The sequence below is a fragment of the Gymnogyps californianus genome, chromosome 4, assembly GCF_018139145.2.
Source record: "Gymnogyps californianus isolate 813 chromosome 4, ASM1813914v2, whole genome shotgun sequence".
NCBI classification, from domain to species: domain Eukaryota; kingdom Metazoa; phylum Chordata; class Aves; order Accipitriformes; family Cathartidae; genus Gymnogyps; species Gymnogyps californianus.
Window position 1 is genome coordinate 46,694,497 of NC_059474.1, and position 22,691 is coordinate 46,717,187.

At 36.7% G+C, this 22,691-nt stretch overlaps 1 protein-coding gene across 5 annotated transcripts in view; it reads right to left on the reverse strand.

The window, feature by feature from the left end:
* The window catches only part of RAPGEF2 (Rap guanine nucleotide exchange factor 2), a 193,267-nt gene that overhangs the window by 46,064 nt on the left and 124,512 nt on the right, over positions 1-22,691 (reverse strand). For all 5 annotated transcript variants that reach the window (XM_050895285.1, XM_050895284.1, XM_050895288.1 and 2 more), the window contains one exon: positions 3,985-4,116. In XM_050895285.1, the coding sequence (XP_050751242.1) occupies positions 3,985-4,116 (132 nt within the window). The remainder of the gene's footprint in view (positions 1-3,984; positions 4,117-22,691) is intronic.

Consider the following 22,691-nt stretch of genomic DNA (forward strand, 5'->3'; position numbering starts at 1 on the left):
CGGACTTAGCCGAAGCTGCGGGGGGGGGGGGGGCGGGTTGGTTCAGTAGGACCTAGTTTACCTGACCGTTTCAGACATCCTTGCATTACCCAGAGCCCTGCACTGCAGAGGCTGATATAGTTAGAAAGACTGACTTAATCTTAACGTAAAACCTCTTTATTTTGCATACAACAAACTTAGGGGCAGGCTGCATGGACTCTCTGGTTTGAGACACAAAGGTTTGGGCTCTCTCAGGAAGACTTTCTGGAAGGTGGACCTTTCTTCTACAAGTTACCGTATCAGTCTCGTGAGAAAACATCTCGAAAATTTCCAAGCAATACACATATCCTGGGAGGGTCTCAGAAAGGATGTTCCCGGTTTCCTGTACCGCCAGGAGTATCTGGGCAGACACCAGAGGGCACGTAGGGCCAGCAGGAAGCCACCGGGCTGAGGACAGGATAAGGCAAAGAAAGGCTGGCAAAGGAAAGAGCTGAGCCAACAGAACAACGCCTTCCCAAAACAGAGAAGGGGAATAACACGAATTCACGGGCTTAAATCTCCTCGCTCGCAAACCGGGATCATCATCTGGTAATATATATGACAGGTATAGGAAGCATTTAGGAGTATATAGGAACAGGTATATGCTTCCATATAGGAAGCATTAACTAAGCATGAGAAGCAAGAGCGAGCAGCCATACATGAGAAGCAGCAGTGAATGATTTGCTTTGCCAAGTCAATACAAGACAGAAGCAAAGTACTGTTCTTGGCAAATACAAGCCAGCGTGCAATCTATTAACATTCAGCATCCCCTTCCTCTCCAGTCACACTACAGAGTTAGTCACGTTATGAACTTATTTCCTAAAATAAAAGTGACAACATTTAAGGACCTTACTAATTGGCACCTGAAATATTTTTGAGTCTTGGCTGGGGTAAACACAAAGGATTATTTATTTTATTTTGGTAAGTACTTCTTATCCTTAAAGAAGTTCTTTCATGAGCAACATTTGACAAACAAATTTAGTTACAGCATTAATATTTAAAAGGAAATATTCTCAGCTCAATGCTGAAAGCATCTGAAGATTCATCTTCATGATTTATTAAAAAAATCTTAAAAGGCCATGAACGTATTTTCACTGCGAACAGCTGCTCTTAAGGCTACAGAACTAAAACTTACTAGGATGCAAAACATGACATATCATTACATCAGATTTCAACAGTAAAGATCTAATTAACAGTATAATTTAAAAAAAGAAAACATCTATTTTATTTACCAATTGCAAGATAAGATGGCAATCTTTCTAAATCATTGCTTTTTACTTAGCCATAATGAACAGAAGTCCATCCTACTGAACAGAAAAATGCCATTATATACAGAACATAAGAATCAGAGGAACAACGATAGTGAGCTTTGCCTAAGACCTATTAAATTTAAGTAAAAAAAATAACATGTAGATGACTTGGTTATGGTTTACTGTTTTTGAATAAACACTTGGGAGAGAATTAAAAGGCAAACAATTGAGAGACAATGACTGATCCAATCTCTTGGTTTCAAAAAGTATTTGTGTTTATTTAATCCTTGACTTGGCTCTAGAGAATTCAAATTACAGCCATTTTATTTTGTTGTGGGTTTTTTTTGGTCAGTACTTCAACCTAACTTAACATTGCTAACTTACATTCCTTTATGACTGAAATTGAGGTCAGAAATTAATGATTTACCACAATGAGAAATCATTAAGTCAGTCAATACTTGGTACCATTAAGTTAAATTCAAAGAATTTAAGAACCTTATCAGTTTCCACACCTGAACTTATCAATTCATTTTCTTAATAAATGTTTCTTCAAGTATGTGTATTAACACAAAAACATGGGGTTCCATTCCATAATACATGCTCATATTTCTCGATGTTGATATGGGCATAGGTTATTTTAACAATTACTTTGACATTGTACAATTACACAGTTCTCAATACATCTGTGCCAAGATATCTTTAAATGAGGTATTAATTGTAGATTAATTGAAGAAACCAGATAATATTTTTTAAGATCACCAATAATGGATTTTTTTTAAATTAAATTTAAAAGAATATTTAAAAAGTAAATGTTCTCCATGTAATTACTTCAGAAAACCATTAACTCTCTCTGAACACCAACCATTCTGTTGATTCCATTATTGCAAACAAAACTTATCATAGGAGTCATACACCAGGTTGGTGACTACATAAAGTAGTATTTCTCTGAAAATTCTGTACAGTTGTTTGGTTTTTTTTAATTTCCCAGAAATTCAGTGATCCTTTTCACAGTTATGAAAGTTTTGCTGAAAATCTTTGCAGAAATTTACTTCCAACTTATCTAGAGAGTAACTGTATGACTATAACTACATGCCACCTACAACTGTGTCTCTAGAGGTACTTGTTATTTTTATGTTAAAATCTTTGGAACGAAAGGTATGAAAATCTATAGAAGACTTGAGGAACAAAGCTGATTTTACATCTTCTTCACCCTCACAGTATAAACCTAAATCCTGTCTTGAAGTAATCCTCTCTTCAGAAGAAATTCTGACAAACATACTTGACTGGCATATGCTACGCCTAAAGTGTTCAGTTACCTTGACATTCTTCACAAAAATAAACCTTTGTATTATTGCAATTACTGTCTAAATTGAACTGGGACCTTTTTATAGCCTATCTTCTCCCACAGAAAAGCCTACAAGCTTATTCACCTGAAGCAGACTACCTGCTACAACTATGCTCACAACTGAACTTGCATGTATTTGTATAGATGATCCTTTTCCCATTGTTTAAATGGCTACATTTGCATTTTTAGAAGTATCCCAAACAAACATTATTCCTCTTCTAGTAAACAGTACTTCATCTAGAAGTGGTCTCGTTAATTTTCTTATGATCGTTTTGATAGAACAACATTTTAATTAGATTTGATTCCTTTTTTTCCAGAATAACAAATTGCTATACTTTCCTATCAGGACAAATCCTCCTCTGAACACTGCAAGAACTGTAAACATCAAGTGAAGGCTGTAGACTTCCTCATTTTATTTTATTTCAGATTTTTTTCCAATTTATTTTTAAAGGAAGCATGCATACCCCCAAGTGCTCTAGGGACCCTCTGGATCAGTTTCACAGCAAGTCTCTCCAAACTCAAGCTGCTCCAAATGAAAAGCACAGAGCTTTATGACAAGAAGCCCCCTCAGAAGTATAACAACTTAAAAGAGTGTCACCAGTTCAACATCCCCATCTTTCCCAGGACAGCCAGGAGAGAGAGCACTAATGAGAGGCTGGCACCAGGTCTCTACAGGGTGGGGAAATTGGAATATGCCCCTCAAGTCAGGCCAGCACAGGCTGCTCGCTGCATATTTCTTTCTCCCTGTCGCTGAATATGTTCTAGATTTTGAAGCCAACACATTTAAGAACTGTAAAATTCAGCATCAAGAAGAAAAATCCCTCACATTACAAGGTCTTAAATCTTAAGTTTTGAAATTCTGATCTGTAAACATCACAGCTGCTGTTATACGTATGGCAAATCAGACAGACAGAAAGAGGAGGTGAAGTGCTGGAGTCAGGAACAGAACTGCTTTACCTACTAGGTCCCACCATGGACATCTGCTGGAGAGGCCACACTGGCTCTTTATGCTGAAGTTCAGGAAGATTTCCTCCCCCCAAATCACAAATTACTAACAAAATTAATGAAGCTCAATCCTGAAATGTTGCAAAACACTACATCTCTACATTGCTGACTCAGATCCTGACAAACTACGGCAACACACGTCATGTCACTGTGCTGCAGATCACTTGCCGAGTTTTCAAACATCAGATCTAGTACAGGGTGGGTAAAACTCTGAAATTATTACAATTAAAAAAAAATTAGTTTTTTGAAGTCTACTGAGTGCTTCTTCAGACAAAAACTGACAATAGGCAATAGCACGGGTGTTCAGCTACTAACATCAAAACTGTTGGCAATTGCACCTCCCATCAGCATCCATTCCAGTCTTACCTGGTAGATATCAGAAAGGCTGCTGCTTCCTGAATCACTAGTGATGCTACATCCTGAGTGACTAGATGAAACGTGGGTCACCTGTGGGTGGAGACTGTCAGTAAGGTGCAGCTTTGTGAAATCTGCAGGAAGCTATAGGTGGAGCAGAAAAAGCATCATTACAATTTGAGGTAGATACACAGCAAAATGAATTCAAATCATTTACGTCACACTTTACTCTCTGCCAGTACCAAGTGTATTACGAAAACCACTGGGGCTTGAAACTGCAGCATGAAAGTTTGAGTTTTGCAGTTTTTTTAATTCATGCAGAGGTCAGCAAAATACCACCAAATTGCTGCAAATATAAGAGATTTTAAAATATATCTGGATTTGGCTAACTTTTGATTCTGAAGTTGACAAAGCACATTAGAGACAAGTAACATCCAAGCCACTGAGCTATCTGTTATACTTTGAGCCAAATAACATGATGGCAAATAGGAAATGTGGGAAGACTGACACAACCGCAAAGAGCTACAATCCTGAAATGAGTTTGCTCACACACCATGCTGAAGAACGAATTGAGACAGTAGATTTGATCATTTAACCATCACCCACCAAGATTTTTGATGTCTATTTTTACTATTGCTTTATGCACACAGCTCCCATGAAAATCTTTAAGAACTGTAAACGTTGCCAGACTGCAGAAAATGAACTTTTATAAAGGAAAATATTTGCTGTCTGAAGAAATATTTAAATGCTATTTCAGGACAAATTACTCCTCTCCCCAAGAAGCTTGCATCCCACTGCTAGTTAATAAAAGTATGTTAATGTATCAATTTTGGTATGCAATAAATACTTCAATAATTTAAAAAACCTTTGCTCATTAATTTTTTGTTTGTTTGTTTCAACTCAGACAAGGTAGATACTCTCTACAGAGGTGTGTTTGTACCAAGAACGCCATATGCAGTGTGTCCATCCATGTCAGTTATGAATGCTACCTTGGCGCTATTACCGTTCTCCCTGGATGGAAATGAAATAAGAGCTCATTCAGCATTAAGATATAAGTCGATCAGTATAAAAGGTTATGGAAAAAAGTCATCTGCAAGTCACAAGAGAGTGTGCTTGAGAAAATGATTAGCTCTATGCAGCAAGAGGTACTGAATTATTTTACTGCTGTTTGCCTGGTTTAAGTCTGTTTGTGGAACATGCCCTGAAAGACCCTTGGCTTTAGGATTTGTGGTGAAAGCACAGACAACTGGAAACCTTAGTCTTAGACTGACTGGCATTTCCTATTCTAATATACCTGAAGAGGATTTCTTCCTTATTACAGCATGACTGCATCAGTGATAGCAAAAATGGCTCCAATTTAAACAATTCTTTCTTAATATTTTACCTGAAAGATGGGCTAAAAACAGGAACCAGACATTACTAATCCTAAAAAGCTTCAGTAAGCCCAGAGCTAGAGTTGATCTTCATATACCAATCAACAAAGAAAAGGTAATTAACAAAAGCAATACTCTAATACATACAGCCATGGATGCTGCCTCCAGAAAAATCTAGTTATGCTCACCACTGTTGATGATATACCAGAAGGAGAAAATACAGCATTAAGGAGTGCATTAGTTATAGTATCTGTTGTTTCTGCTACTTCCCTTTTCAGTCTGTATGTTTGAATTATCATAAAACTGAGCAGTATATACTGACATTCAGGCCACTATATCCATTTTTTATCACGATTCAAGCCATTCTACAAATAAGTATACATTCCATGGCTAGAATGTATAGTAAATGAACCACCACAGCTTTTGCAGTATGTTGATGACTACTCCTAAAAGTACAATCTCTTAGAATCAAAGCAGTCCAGGTGTATTTCCAAGTAGAAATCCTACATACTATTGTAAGATACATGCAGAAATCATCTAAGATTCGCACATTTAATAACTTACAAAGATATAGTATTTTGATAGCTTTACATTCTATAAAGTAATAACTATTTCAATCCCAAATAAATATTAACTCCATAGGGAGGTGCGTGTCAGTCTTGAGCCCAAATGTGTTCAGTTTTCCATAGTGCCCTGCAAATATCCCCATGTCATTAACAATTGCATTTATTTTTTATCAATGCAATAACAATTCTTAAGAACCTTACATCAAAGCAAATCCAGTTAGTATGTTAAAAAATGAAGTCAAGCTATATTTAATATAATGACTGCACTTAGTAGTTTAAATGAACAGCAAGGATTTATGTTTTGTTACTACACAGGCAACAGGAAGAGACAAGGGATTCCACAATAACTGATGAAACACATTGCAAATAAAAGCAAGTCTTCTGAATTTTTTTGGCTGTAGACAATTAGCTGAATGTTTGGTGATTACTGGTTTCAGAATAACTCCTCAAGTCAAAGTCATGCTGCATGAGCTGGACTTGCCAAGTGGCGACAGCAGAAGATCAGAAGCAGGCATTTTACTTAGGGCAACCCAACTAGTCACTTTGATCCTAATCGAATAGGACTATTCACAAGCAGAAAGCACATGCTCACATCCTTGCAGAATACTACATCTCTGTGCTACATGCCCAAAAGCGGCATCCGCTTCAACTGCCCTACCCCCAAATAAGTTAAGGTGAGAAGTTGTGTGCAGGGAAAAAAAAAAAAAAAAAAACAAAAAAACACACACAACAAAACTTAAGTAAGCTGAAACATTTAAATTGTGAGCTTAATGAAAAGTGCATGTGAGAAATACATGCATTTCTATCTTAGTCACTACTATTTAAAATATTTAACATAGAGTTGTACACAATGGGGAAAAAGTAAAGCACCGATGACAATGAAAAACCACACGTGCTTAAGTCTTCTACATAAGAAGCTACACCTGTCACTCCTGGAGCACAATGTTTGGTAAATGGTTTCAATAAACAGAGCAAGAATAAAATGCAATGTTCAACAACCTCAGTAGTGCCAGCAACCAGCACAAAGTTGTCTGGCCCAAACCACGGTATTTACATCTAATTTCTTACTTGCAGTGGAATATGATTAGAAAATAGCATCATGAAACCATGCTATTACATCCAGTGAAAAAATGGCTAGGAACATCAAATCCGCTTTTTGGGAAACATAAGACAGTTAACTTCACTACAACAGGTATATTTGCTGTGCTACTGAATATAACTTTATTATGAAATTTTTAAGCATTCAGTGCTTGTATTCAGCTATCATTTCATTCAACAGTTTAGTATTGACTTTAGTATTTAGTACGACAGTAAAAATAAAGGTTTACATGTAAAGTTTTAAAGTGCGTACAGGCTAGATATATAACACATGCCTTATCCTCCAGAACATGCAGCAACATGAGAAAGTCTCAGGACATACCCTTTGCCTCAGTAACATCAGCTATAACAAACTAAAGACACCACAAATGGCATCAGAACCAGAGACATTTTTGTCATTTTGCATTTTCATTAAATGATGGCTCGTTTTACGGAGTCATTCAAAGTAATAAGGAACAAAAGCAACTTGTATATTTTACATAACAAGCACTTTTTTTTCCTGTGACAACACTAAACTACAGCTTTGCTGAAGCCAGCAACTACAATATTTCTTAACTTTATTACTGAACACTTGGAGTCACAGCATCAGAATGAACTAGCAGACAGAATAAAAACATGGCAGGGTAATTTAGAAAAATAAATGCATGACTCATTCTTAAGTAAATATATTTCATTACACTACATTAAACAATTGATAATCGTTAAAAGGGTCAGATAACTGTCCTCATAACTTATTTTCAGGACAAACTTCGTAAGTGAGAAAACGTTAAGGCTACATATGTATAAAACTAATGAAGTACGACATAATGGGGGAAAAAAGTTGTTAATAGAAAACATGAACCGATAAAATAGTTAACACCAAAGCCCTAATCTTAATTTAACAGAGGTCAAAACAGTATTCTATAAATATACATACAGCTCTTAATAAATGTGCACACATACACACATTTAAACAGTTTACACACATGTAAAGAAACCAGAGGAAAAACAGTACCTCTGGGAACTCCATGCTTTTACTTCTTGAAAACCATAGAACGAATGAAAACTTAAACAATTATGTGAAACTATCTTAAGGACAAAGAGGTATCTCCATTTTGAACTGTACAATACCTTAAATCCTATCACATCTGCCTATCTTAAAAGCAGCATTTTATTACTTCCACCCTCAAAGTGAGTCACCGCTTTATGCATGCAAAGCTAACAATTACTTTGCTCTGAATATGTTCCTCCTATTTTAAGAACATCATGATTTTCTCCTACCCTACAGCATGCCTTTCTGTATAACAAAAGGCAATGAATATATATGCTACTTCTGGGACTGTGCTGGGCTTCTCCTCTTTCTTAGTCTCTTGGCCAAATGCTTGAGCTCTGCTGCATTCTATGCAACTTCTACTCAAGGAATCATTGGGCTCATCCTACTAATACAGTATTTTTTTTTTTAAATTTAATATATTTTCAGAATATTTACTAGACAAGAAATTAAAATCTTCAGATATATCATAAAAAGGTATGAAAACAGCAAAACATGAGTGAAATGATACCAAAACCCTTTCTTCATTTAAATAGTATTCCTCTATGTTTTTTTGTTATGGTTTTTTTTTTTTAATTTGGTTTTGTTTTGGGTTTAAATTTTATAAATGCAGTTACATGTGAAAACAACAAGTATAAATGCACCAATGGGAAAGATATACGCACAAATATAATTCTAAAATACAAGAGGAATGCTGGTTCTTCCAGCATTCCAATATACCAAGAGCTCCAATATACCATTCATTTTAGAGCAAACATATCAGTAAGCATTTTATAAATAAGGTCTTCTACTGAAGGCCATTCAGCACTTCTTGAAAGATTCATAAAGTTTGCAAAGTGACTGAAGGACATCTGCAGAAAGATGGAATTTAAGAGAGCAAAGGTGTAACATTCTGTTATGCAATTCCTGATGAATGATCCTATAGGTAATTACGTGCCACTGAGATAGGCCAAGCAAGTACAGTAGACATAAGACAACACAAAATACCACCTTTATAAACTATTTCCACTTTCTGAAATTCAAGAAACACAAGGAAACACTGATTCTTCAGCCTCTGAACACAGGCATCTCAGCACCTATTCTGTAGTACCTCTTTACTAATAAAATAATTTAATAAAAGCCACCATAATACAAAAAAAGGTCATTTATTTCTTTTATAGATGATTAATTTAGTCCCACAAATCTAAATAAGTAAATTAAAGTTATTTTGGTATTCTGTATCTTTTCGTAACGGAAGAGCAACAGCAGCCAAATAAAATAAATAGTCTCTTCCATTTTTTTCCCCACCAAGACAGAAATTTTAAAATGTTTATTGCACTACAGGAGTCTAGATCATCAACCCAGTATTCTTCAGTATCCTATCAATTCAGTAACATTTTATTTCACTATTTTATGTAAATGCTCATTTTTATATTAAATGTTTGTAAGTCTGTTGAATGCATTTTAAGGATATACCTAGTTTTATGATATTTAATGACTGAAGAAATACTTCTAATAATGGTGGGTATTCATCAACATGCTATTTCAACATAATTCTTTCACTAACCTAGAGACATATCAAGGAAAACATTTTTATGGTTCAGTGATTTAAAACACAGCAGTCAATGTAAGTAATTACAGAATGATAAAGTAATTTCTATCGATTCTATCTACAGACAATGATGCAGGCTGACATGTCCAGTGCAGAGTTAAATTTAAAATAAAAGTTTAAACTATATACAGTTCAAATTAGGATGCAATTCCCATGTAAGCAGGATTTCCTTGTACTTAGGGGTGGGATGGGAAACATTAAGAAGTTTCTATGTATTTTCTCTGAAAACTTCGGTGGGAGTTAAACAAAAACCTTCTGACTTGAATTATGTCTCTGTATATCATTAACTTTATACAATAGTATCTCATGTATATTGAATCTCCAAATTTTCCTCAAATAGACATCTTTATGCAAAGCTGTGGCTCAAACTTCATGAAGACCTGCTCTTTAAAATGTTCTTCATCTTTAGTACAACACAAGACACAACCCATGTTCTGAAAATATTGCATTTGGGTACTATTGCCATTAAGCGGTTGTTTATATACAAAGCCCACAGCAGAACACCTCTAACAAAAAATAAGCATTATAAGGATCTTTTCTGGCAAGCTCTTCATATTTTCCTGCACTGATACTTTGCTATAGGTAGCCCCCCATAAAACTATTCAGAGGTTTAAGCTAATGCAACATGATCTGCTGGTCTTGGAGAGAGAGTGAGACAGAGCGAGTACACAGGAACTTCCATTTTGTTTCCCTTACAAAACACACAGTGACTGCCACTTACTGTACATCTCATAGCTCTCAGCAGCTAATCCTATGAGCATTTAATGCATTGAACATAATTATCCTTTGCTTGAAGGACTATTGACTTCTGCAGAGGGACAGAGGTGGTGAAATGTAAATTGGTATCTGGGGAATGGAGAAAAGCTCTCAGGGACAACTGTTTTCAAAGGAAAAGCATGAAATGCATCACTGACACACACCCATTCTTATTTAACGTAACTACTTTAGCTGTTGTAGGGCCAGATCTGTTAGCATTTGCGTTTTCTTTTGACAGCATTTGTGTGTCAGATTCAATGCAACACTTTATATTTGAAAGTGCCTTCTTCAGGAAACCTGGCATAAACAATATTCCTTCAAACAAACATGAATGTCAGTTTATTGGCAACAGCTCAAATGATGTAAAATTTAAAAAAAAGAAAAGAAAAGAAAAATTTTATCATACAGGTATTTATGGTGACTGTGAACCAAGAATACAAAAGAAAAAAAATGCAGAACGGGTTTGAACTAAATCATACTAAACCGAACTAAATCATACTGAACTAAAGCATACTAAATTTTCCAAAGCTCTTCTCAGGGTTTTGAGATTCTGTACTCAAACCATTATAACTTATTGAACAGCAACAAATCTGCAAGATCAGAATATTTTTATTTAGAACCTTATTCAGAAGTCCGTCTCAGTCAGAAAATACCTGGTAAAAGTGTAACTTCTTCATTGGGCAACAAAGGATAATTTAGTACTTTTAAAATACAGTATCTGTGGTCTTTTTAAAGTTAGAGCAGTTCTGCTCCAGGGATCAAAATAAAGAGACTGTTGTACAACTGTTTTGACTGTGAACATACATTTAAGTACCAACAACTCTCTGGCAACCTCAACCACATGGAGAAACGTGGTCTCTCCTCTCACAACTTTTAAGTCATTTTACCTCACCTAGCGTTAATGACAAAGCAGTGCTATTTGCATGAGATAGGCTGATTTTACAGAGAACACCATTTCTCAGACACTGTGTACATTTTTTTCCCATCTCCTTCACAGAAAAGGAGATCTGTGTCTTTGTCTGTATCTTCCACGTAATTGCTGAAAGATTTTTGTTCTATCTGCTAAAATTTTTCCCAAACAGTGCAGTGGAAGTGAAACATTGCAGAATTGAGTATGAAGGCTTTTCAAGTCTTCCTCCTCTTTTTTCACTAACAGTATCTGGTATTTTATATCGATCGGTTTGGTTTGTTTTATAAACGTCTACAATTCAGATCAGATCCCATCCTTGAACAGTAGTTCAAAGTGTGAAAAACAGAAACTCTATTCCCGTATATCATGTCTGCATGTTTACAAGAACATACCCTATCACTCTCGGTAGCACCCCGCGGTCCCACCGAGCACTCACATGTAGAGCCCTAACAGAGCCTGCGCAGCCCATGCCCGCACACAAACTACCAGCTTCCCAAAACCACTGAATAAAATTGGGAGGGGAATTCACGTTGTGGAAATCTACATAATGAAAACTGACAACTAGGGATAGGCGCTCAACAACGATTGCGGCTTAGGCTGAAGGAAAAACCGTTCTGAGGCATTTCAATTGACTTCTGAAATATCTCTAGGGTAGGAGCGTAGAAAACTGAGCTCAACCACTGAACTTCAGTAAAAGCTCCCCATTATTTAATAGCAGTAGATGTGGAGGACAAAAAATTAATAAAGCCTGGCTTTGCAGAGATCTCTCTTGGGAATAACTGATTTTCATACTAACATAATGCATGTTCCAGCTGATGTTTTTCCCACAGTTAGATATTTCTAAATACTTCCTCTTTGTGGCTGTTTTGGTGTTTAATACGTTGAGAACTACTGCTGGGCTGGAAACTAAATGGCCTACTTTCGGGACTTTTGGAGACCTATAAGGTTAAATTTTGAACTCTTTGGCCTGTTACAAGTAACTGTGGGAGAGGAAGGAACAGAGAACCTGGTCACAAACTTTGCGTCTACAGGAAACAGGACAAAAGATTTATGCTTAAGGATGTAAAAGCAAAAAAGTTCAAGAACACTTTATGTGGGCACATATGTTTACAGGAAATGATAATTCAAACATTTTCAAGCAAGATGTTTTAAATCCTGCAGAACATTTTAAGTAAGCGAGGGGATGCTCATACACACCTCATATACAGAGTCATTTTGGGTTTCTTATACAGCAGTCTAACAAGTGGACATAGGGGATGCTAAAGAGCAGTTACACCAGCATGGGTATAACTAAGCTTGGTTAAGTTTTTCAAAACACTCACGAGGCGACATCTCCATTTTGAACTGCAGCTGTTTAATCTGAACTACTGCAGTTTACTGCTGAACTACAGCACTGAATTTTACTGCACTGAACTAACTTAAAATAGTAAAAGAAATTGAAGTGAATTGATTCTAGAATAAAGAAAAATTAAATTAAGGGCTACCCAAGTAATTTTTATTTTTTAAAGATGGGATATGAAAAATGATAGATATAGGAAAGATCTTAGAATTCCCCTCTTTCCGAGTAGGGGAAAACACAAATGTGCTGGTAAAACCCGCTGGTAACACAGTGCAAAGAGAGACTCCTGATACAGGGGATGAGCAGGACATTCTTCTGGGAGAGTAGGATGACTCCTATTTGGAGTAAGAGAAATAAAATGCAGTATGAGAAGATGCGAGATCACGCACTTGGAGACAAAAACCAAGAATTTAGGAACTTATCTGTCAGAAATGACTGTGAAAAGAGTTTCAGTGTATTTGCTAATCAGAAGGTGACTGAACTGTTAAGGTGATGCAGCAGAAGGAGAACCCAATGAGATCACAGCATGCATCATCCAGAAATACAGAAGTTCTGGGCTCTTCTCCATGGCCCCAGCAGAGACCTTATTTGGAAATGTAGCACACATTCCCAGCTATATGTTTGCAATAAAGATGGACTTAAAGCCCTACACATACATAGATTCAGAGAAGAACTATCAGGATTATCAGAAGAGGAAAAACTAGTATTTGAGAAAGTGCAGGAGGAGCATGGCTTATTCAGCCCAAGCTGAGAGAGGGTATGATCGCTATCTAGAAATAGGAAGGAGGAAAAAAAAAATATTTCCAGTAAAAGGCAATGCAGGTGCAAAGCCTAACAAGCAGGAAGCTGAAAGAAGGTTGCTATCTAATGAACCACAGAGATTCTCAAAACCAGGCTCAACAAGAGCTGTGGTAGAGAAGGCTTTCAAACCGAAGCCAGACCAAGTTATGAGCATGCTGTGCAACAGTGTGTAATGGCAGTGACCCAGAAAATCCCTTCCAGATCCATGTCACTCCTCCAAGCAGAAAAATCTGAAGCCAGTCTATTTTTTATATACTTATCATTCAGAAGCAGACTAACCAAAGGAGAAAAAAGGACAAAAATCAACACAATTAACATCATAACATTTTAGATTTTCTTACTGGTAGCTTCTTTGTAAAGACTTAAGTATTCTGTACACTTCCAAGGAAAATATTTTTAAAAGATATAGATACCCAGGGAGTTGCTGTGCACAGATGCAAAAACTGGAGATTTCCATTTGTACACTGAGTCTTACCTCTATAAAATACCAAATTAATTGAAAGAAATTTGATGAAAATTTAAATAGAGACATGACAATTCACAAGCAATTAAATGGATTTATTTTTTTTTTAATGTTTGATGGCTGCAGCCATGTCAATGCCACCCTTGGAGTTTTAACTAAAGGATTATCTTTGCTTTACAGTATCAAGGAATAGTTCATGAGAAAAGTGGTTTGTTTTTTTTTTCCCGAATGCAATGACTTTGCTTTTCAGTAACTTAAGCAATAGGAGAGGAACATGCATAACTTCTTCTGCTAATGACTGGCTCCAAATAAGAAATCATGCACTGCAACTACTTGTTTTCCATGTGCTTGCTCTACAATGGAAGTTTCCTCTATTTTCCTTGTCTGACAATGAAAAATGCACACTTTTGCTTCATCTCATGCAAAAAAAACCTGAGGAAATGCAATATTGCAGGATGCATATTCTCAACACACAAGAGGCTATCAAATCACTTGCTCAACCTTGTTTTTAAGAATATTCCGACTGTAGCATTCTTTGATATAAAGCAAAAAGGTGTATTATCATAATCAAGGTTTTGAGATTCTTAATTGCATAATAGTGAACATTTCAAAATAATGATACAAAATTTTTAAAAATGGCTGGTAAAAAGAGAAGGCAAATAACTGCTTAAAAATAGGAATGATTTTTTAAAATAAGGTGATTTTTGAAAGAAAGGTTATAGATAATACCTCTGAGACTGATGTACAGAGAGCAAAAAGGTTTCATATTTGCATTATAAAGTAATACATGTAATGTCTCGCTGTTTTTCTGGATAACAAAAATAGCACAGCAACGAGACAATTCGAAATATTTTTAAATGACAAGCACTTCCCTTTATACATGACTAATGTTGAAAAATCCTAGAATAGTATGATTTTACCTTATCTATGATTTTTTAATGCTATACTAACATGCCTACTAAACAGATTTATTACTTAATGAGTTTTGAAAGTGCAACTGTACTCATGCCATAGCAATATAACAGCAGTGAATGTTGCTATAATATCCCCAGCTTTGCTTGCTACATTTTATTCACTTTTTCCCTCATATGGTAGCCAAAGACAATTAATGAAAATTTTTCATGTTGACACAAACTCTTAAAACTGTATGTGGTATCATGCATTCCTACTACCCCTAGAGTCTCTATTCTGTCGCACAGAACAAGGTTCTGACTTCTTTGAACTACTACGAGTATTTACTAGTTTGGGTGAAAGACCTACTTGTGTGTGCTCACTGTGATCATAGGAAGGGAAAAAGTAAAGGATCATTTTTCTTCTTTTCATCAAAGAGTCTTCAGGTAAGTGCAAAGATGTTCCCTAAATTCTGGAGCACCATGCAGCAACAACTGTGCAGTCATTTAAAATTATTTACACAAATCAACACAGAACCATCTTTTACATTAACAATATTTCCATTGAATTTTGAAACAACCTGCAGAGCTTTTTCTTTGTAGTCTAAGTGTCAGTTATTCAAAACTGTAATATCAAATGTTAAGTTCAGTTAGACCTTTTTTTTTTTTTAAAATCACCTAACTTATTCAAATGTCCACAACAATGGTTTCCTAACTTCCTTCAACGATGAAGCAAAACAAGAAGGCCCTACATGGTGCCTGCTAAAACCAAGGCTGCTTTAGAGCAAGGAGACATCATCAATTGAATTGAAACACCATGTTATTCTGCTTAAAATGCTGACATTCAGATGTGACTTCCACAAATTTATCTATTTATGTCTGGGCAGGTGTGCACACAGAGTTTAAATCATCCCTTATAGTCCTGCCTTAGGTCAGCAGCATACTAAAAAACACAATTCATGCAGCAACTTATATATTCAACTGACACCATGAAATATTTCAATGGTGCCTATTTAGGAAGATATTTTAAATCAGAGATTGCCAAGCTGCAGAAAAAATAAGCAGCACAGAAATCAGCTGGAAATACTAGGACCAAAAACTGAAGCCTGTTCTACAAATACAATTAGTGAAGTTCATCTTTTTTTCTCCCGCCTACCGGAAGATAAGCTATAGAGACCCAGGATGTGTGCACGTACATCACCTACTGCATTAGGTCACCTTGCAATAACCAGAAAATTTGAGAGTCAAATCTTAACCGCTGATTTATGACAGCACTAGAATGGTCTTTCCTATAACACTCCATGGTGCAAGAGATTAAGAAGGTTACTTTCTTTCATAAAAGTGGTAGACATTTTAGTCACTTACTACGTTAAACATGTTATCTCTGCATGCTTGACTGAATAAAACCCCAGCTGGAACACTGAACCTCCACTTAAAAAAAAAATCGTATTACTCTAACTCAGGAATTCCTAAATTTAGTTTTCCCTGGGTACCATCATCACAGAAAGAATAGTAATGTACAATACTAATGGAAGTGGCAGGTGTAGGAGTGACATTTAACTGTCTAAACAACCTCTTCCTTCAACAGGAAAGAGGTAGATAACTAGATTTTCTGTATACTACTGCTGACATGCAAGCCACTTTGTGAAACTACACTTTAGTATCCACTTATTTAGGAATAGCAGCTGTATTTGGGGACCTTGGAAACTCTCTGCTAAACGGAAATAGCTGAAATCCTTTGCTCTGAAATGCAAGAAATCTCTCATCTTCTCACAAAACTGAAAAAAACATTATCACCTAAAAGAACCTACTGTTTTGAAAACGAGCAAGACTGAACAGGACAGAAACTCCTGGAGTCAGACCACATAAAATGTTTGCAGAAGTCATACATCAACAAGCAAGGAGAGAGACACCTAGCATAAAGACTTCTACAGTTATTAACAGAAACTAACAGTTTTCATTTTAGTTTGCTTTTTATTCTGCTCCTACAGCTGTGAACAGCTTCACTTTTAAAAGAGTTAGTACGAGTCTTCTCTGTTGCCTTAAAAAGTCCAGTGGACCACCATTTCCAGACACAGAGTTAATTATTTAAGTAGGACACTTTACAAAGGCTCCAAAATCCATAAATTCATGCATTTTCCTTTTCCTCATGGTTCCTTAAAAGCGAGAACAACAGAAAAAAAGATCCTTCTACATTATTTATGGATATTTCAAACAAAATCCCTCTATAGTCAGCTTCTTATTCAAAGGCCAAAAAATCTAGCTAAAAATGTACTGGTGATGTGGGTCAAAACTGAAAAGGCAAGCGTGCCAGGAAGACACATCCAAGTCTGACATCTGGCTCTTTCTTGAGCAATCTAGAAGAGTAAAGAGCTACTACTTGCCAAGTATTTGGAAGATTTTTTCTTTTCCTAGCTCTTTATCAGGAATACATTAAGATTTAGAGGTCAAGCTGTACCTTGATCAGTGAAGCAGCAGAGGCAGAGAGTGTACAATGCAAGTTTTGAAGAACCTTTAGCTGCTTACATATAAGAAAAAAACAAATCAAGAGCACAAAAAAATGTAGTTGGGTTAAAATGAGAACAGGGCTGACGGTCCAGCAAACCTAGGATATAGCTAACTAAGAAATAATTCCCACAATTCAGTTTAGATTTCCCAAAATCTAGAATGATTATTTTTTTCAACCACAACCAAATACGTCCAGTTTTCAGGTACAATGTCCTTCATCATCCCATTCTCAAGCAATCAGTCCCACTACCAATATTAAATTTATGGTCCAGTTCTGCAGCTATATTCTTTTTCAGGCATTACCATGCCCTTTCAAATCATCCCATGTTAGACCTTCCTAACACTCATGTAACTCCTACAGCATTCGGTAGGTTGGCAGGCACGCAGCAGCAGATAGGCATTTAGGAAACAATGCTGTGGATGGAGTCCTACGAGCACAACCCAGCTCCCGTTCTCCTGGCTCTGCAGGAATAACAGCAGCACAGAACAGTAAAAGCCTATTTTTAACTATAAAGCAAGCCAACATGACTAAACACACAAAGGGAGCACATCTACAAAATAGCACAACGTCATTTTTATAAAATCATTCTTCAGAGGAGGAAAAAAAGCTTTATGCCATTTTTCTTACTTGCAAAGTCACAGTTTGGAGTCAAGCTATAAACTAATAAACCCTAGCCAGTCGGTTTGTCCAAATGACCTAGCACACACCGCCTATGCTTGTAAGCAAGCAAGCTGACAGGCTGCAGTCAGATAAAATGAGGCAATGTTTATAGACTGAGTGAAAGAAATCACAGGTTGAGGAATTTGGCCACTGGGTTATTCTCTGGGTTTACAATGTGGTTCCTGGCTGTCCATATACCTCTGAAGATCAGGTAACTGCAGTTACCAAGAGGATGCGTTACTGCTACCAAACATCAGCATTTGGTCACCAGCCAACACTGGGACAGCTGAAATAAGTTATCTACAGGTAGAAAGTTACAAGTGCTACATGGAGCTACATTTTATGATTGCCGCAGCATTTGTTAGCTTATTAACAGATACTGAATGCAGCTATAATGTAATACTTTGCACTTCTTTGCATCCTAACTCACAAGTTTGCTTTTCCTCTATTTTGAAAAGCAATTGGCTCTTGATTCAAGTTAAGAAGCTGGGGCTGAAAGAGAAGGCTGGTGTTAAACCAGTTTTCATATTCCCAGTCCAAAGGAGAAGTGTCATCTCCATCACAAGCTGCAAATGCCATGGAGGTATGCATATATTTGAGCATAGAGAGTCACAACCATCTTCATATTCAAGGCAAAATCTTCACATTTTGTCAAATAGTTCAGAGCTTTCTGCTGTTGTTTACAGTAGTCACTAAACTGGAACTCAGAACACATGTAAGGAAAAATCAGAAAGCCCTTCTGAATTAAAGAAGGGGCACTCACACTCCCATCCACTACCCAGCACAAGGACCACAAAGCACAGGGACTACAAAGCACAAAACTACTGAAGTTTGTAGCAGATCAAATTATTTGATGCCTTTTTAAGGTGCTCCAGACAGGCTTTGGTAGGAATGGCATATTACAGGAGACATCCACTTGACTGCCTATAACACAGAACTCAGGAAAGGCTAGAAAACTAGCCAGTCCAAGCTGTGAGATTTGTGGGGAGGCTACTCCCCATTTAGGAAAATCCTCTTTCACTTTTCATGTGAAAAGGGAACTAAACATGCCGGGATTCTGTGCTCCAACATCTGCAATGAAGACCATGGATCATAAGAAGACTGATGCCTTTATTTTTAGCTTTTTGACCAGCTTACGATTTAGGTCAAGTAGAGAATGCCAGGTTAGCTAAATACCGTGAAGTTGGTTCATGGTAGCAAGTTTCACATTTGCAGTGAGAGCAACCCAAAAAGACAGATGAAGCCTCTTGGCCAAAGGCAGGACCCATTCTTGCATATTACAATACTGCGCTAGTCTAATAACCAAGTCCAGCATCACAAGTGTAAATTACAAACACCACCTACACAAAATTTCATTCTATCTTCCAGTTATTGGAAATTGACCACAATTGGTTGTGATCCTTCACCTTTTCCAAGAAAAAAAAAAAAATTAGGCAATAGCTCATCTCCACCCCTACATCTCAGATGTATTAGGGACTAAGTAGCAGCACTATTTGGGTCAGGTGCTATGTTAACATAAGGCTATTTACCTTCAATATCACCCACATAAAAACATTGCAATCTGTTGTCCTTCATCTGCCCTTCTAGTATCCCCATACAAACATGAGTTTAGGAAGGAATGACAAACACTCCTATAGATTCCAGCTCCTGGGCATAGGATCAGCTTTCACAAGCAACCCACTGAGCAAAGACCCCTTCAGTACAGTTTATTCTTCCTGTGGTTCTCAGCTGAATCACCACCATCTCAAAATGAACAGCAAAAAAGACTACTGGCACGCTGACAAAATTGGAAGAACCACCAACCATCCAGTACTGGGATACCATATGAGTGCCAGTTACACTTCAGTAACAGATTGACAGGTTAAGCACACAGAGGTTAGAATCTTAAAAAGTCTGCAGACCTGCAGGCATCATCCCATGCATCTCTTGCACTACAGCTACCACACTCTTTTAAATACAACATTGAAAATGAAGTGTGGCAGGTACAAGGTTCTTTGGTCAAGGGCAAATCTTGAGACATTAATATTTAATTTTTCTCAAATCCTTAACATTAACTATACTTATCACGTAGAGTCTTCACAGTCAGTAGCACTTCTCATCCATTGGCAATAAAGAACACTGGAAACACTGCTTCAGTATTACCCTCACCTGCATGGACTCCTGAAATACCCTACTATCAAGGCTTTTTTTCCTTTCTAGTAGTATTACTTCTATTAATTTTTAAATTTAGAGAATGCTAACAAGAATGCACCAATAATAGTAAGTGAAAAGAATAGCCTGGTTATACATCTGCTGTTGCAACGAAGATAACAAAAATCAAAATCAGATTTTAATAAAATAATCCTGACATCAGGAAAATCTTGTATTTATTTCAGTCAGACAAAAATCACACCACTATGTATTCATGAAAGGGTTCGTAAAATCAGTTCAGCTTTTCAAACATCAAGCATGCTGTTAAGGACTAACTTGTAGCAATTTAAAGCCTAGAATGCACCAAGAAATAAAAAATATCTAAGATAGTTAAAGAAAAACAAACTTTAAATAAGCTTAAAAAAAATTGTACTTAAGAGTTTTGAGCATCAACATTCATTATCCCAGAGAGTTGATGGTCTGAACACAGTTTAAATGTTTATCCAATTCTAGTTTAGAAATTAGAAATCATGGTTCCTAATGCTCGTACTGTTAATCATATGCAGTTATCTTTTGATATTTCATTGATTTTGCAAACAACCTGTAAAGCTATCAAGTACAGAAGTATTTTGCAGATGAGCTTCAGGTCATCTCAGCAGCAGATACAGAACATGAGACACTTCCCCTCGCTTTTGCATACTGGAGTAGTACCAGCAGCAGCAATCACAACTGCAAAAACAAGCAACACAACTGACAGCGGTTTCTAATCCTTTTATAAGCTACATATTTCTTTGCATATCACTATTTGAGATTCCCTGCCTTAGATAATTAAAAATGAAGTTTCCAAAAATCTAGTTTACTTCATCTTGCTGGAATATTTTTACAGGTCCATTTGCTAAACTGTTAAGTTTACGTCACTTGGAAATTGTTTAAGTACAAGCATAAGTGCCACTGTTTAAAACTCTTGAGTCAGTATTCTGCACAAGAGTGCAAATATTTTGCAGGTGGAAGAATCAACCCAAGATACTGAGGCACAGGATTTCCTTAGTTGACTGTGCTTGCTTCCAGTTACAATGGACTTCATGCTACTCTACGTGCATATTGCTAATTCCCTGATATTTTTAACCTACAATACTTAGCACACCACAGTCCATTATCTTCTGCTTTTTAGAGCTTCTATTATTCCTGTGTCTATTAACTCGTAGAATCAGGAGCAAATCGACAGTACCTTAAGGGATTTAGGATTTTTTGTTTCTTTTGACATTAGCTTTTTGGTTCCTTGCGTTTTGTTGGGGTTTTTTTGTTTTGTTTTTTTAATTGTTGGGTATCAGCAGCTCTCAATTTCAGCTGGGTTTTCAGCATGCCTGAAGATCAGGCAGGAGTGCCTACAACTCAGTAATGATAAGTAGTATTAGTCTGTTGGTCTCAAAATAGCATTTTGGAAGAAGCTGACTTTCCCTTTTCAGGTTCACATCTGTATTGTGACTATAAATGACACATTTCAGTGTGCAACATCATAAATATCACTTTGCAAGCACTCCAACACCACCACTAGATTTGGCCACTTTGGAACATAAACCAGAACCAGTAATATTGACTATGTTAGTTTCCCAATTCCCATTGTGAGGCCTGAACTTTTCCTACTTCATAAACTTGCTAAACAAATGCCCTACTGTGAGATCTTCTACGCCAACTATCCATGTTGACCTGAAAAAATTTCAGCTACTTCTTAAGAAGGTAGAGAAAGCAGTTTTGTGGACACATGCACAATATACATATAGATGGTGTGGGTTTTGGTGTGGGTTTCGGTTTTCTTTTTTTCTTTTTTTCCCTCCCCTCTCTTTTAAATATGTTGTGCAATCCCCAGGCCTTGAAACAGGAACAGAAAGATGGCAGAACATCTCCTATGCGCCAAGAATGCTTTCATAGCCATCTCTACAGGTCACTAACACATTCACTGTTATTCCTATGAAATGACCCAATTTTCACCATTTATAAGCTTTTGAGAAAACCTGCAGTTAAATGTTGTCCTGGAGAACAGGAATTTAGCCAGACTCTACCACAGGTCTCTGGCAGGATGCCAGGCAAGTCACTTAAAATCAACCTTTCAGATGATCATAAGGCCATGGGTGCCTGAACTGGGCCAATACACAGAAAATTCAAATAACAAAATCCATACTTTGAACACTTACTTAGGGCTAGCTATGCTGAGGAACAAGCATCTTAAGTTCTCAAAATTCTGTCCTTACTTTTTGCTAAAGATTTACTTCAGCAGAGCTACCTGAAAAATTAAGATAATGCGCCCCCCGCAGTACATTAATGAATCGCATAAACACTGTAGTTACGAACACCTTAAAAAGCCACAGAAGAAAGAAGAAATTAATGCTTTCATCTCCTGAGCAGGACTTGAATAGTACGCCATAAACACAACCTGGCCTTTTGAGCAATGAAGCTAGCCGAAAATATCAAACAGCTGCTCATTAAACCAGAGCTATCCATCTTGAGATGAATCTTGTGGAAGATATACGGTCACGTAATTAAAGACTATATCATAATGCATCTATGAAGAGGTAAAACAGTATTCCTAATTACATGAAAAATGC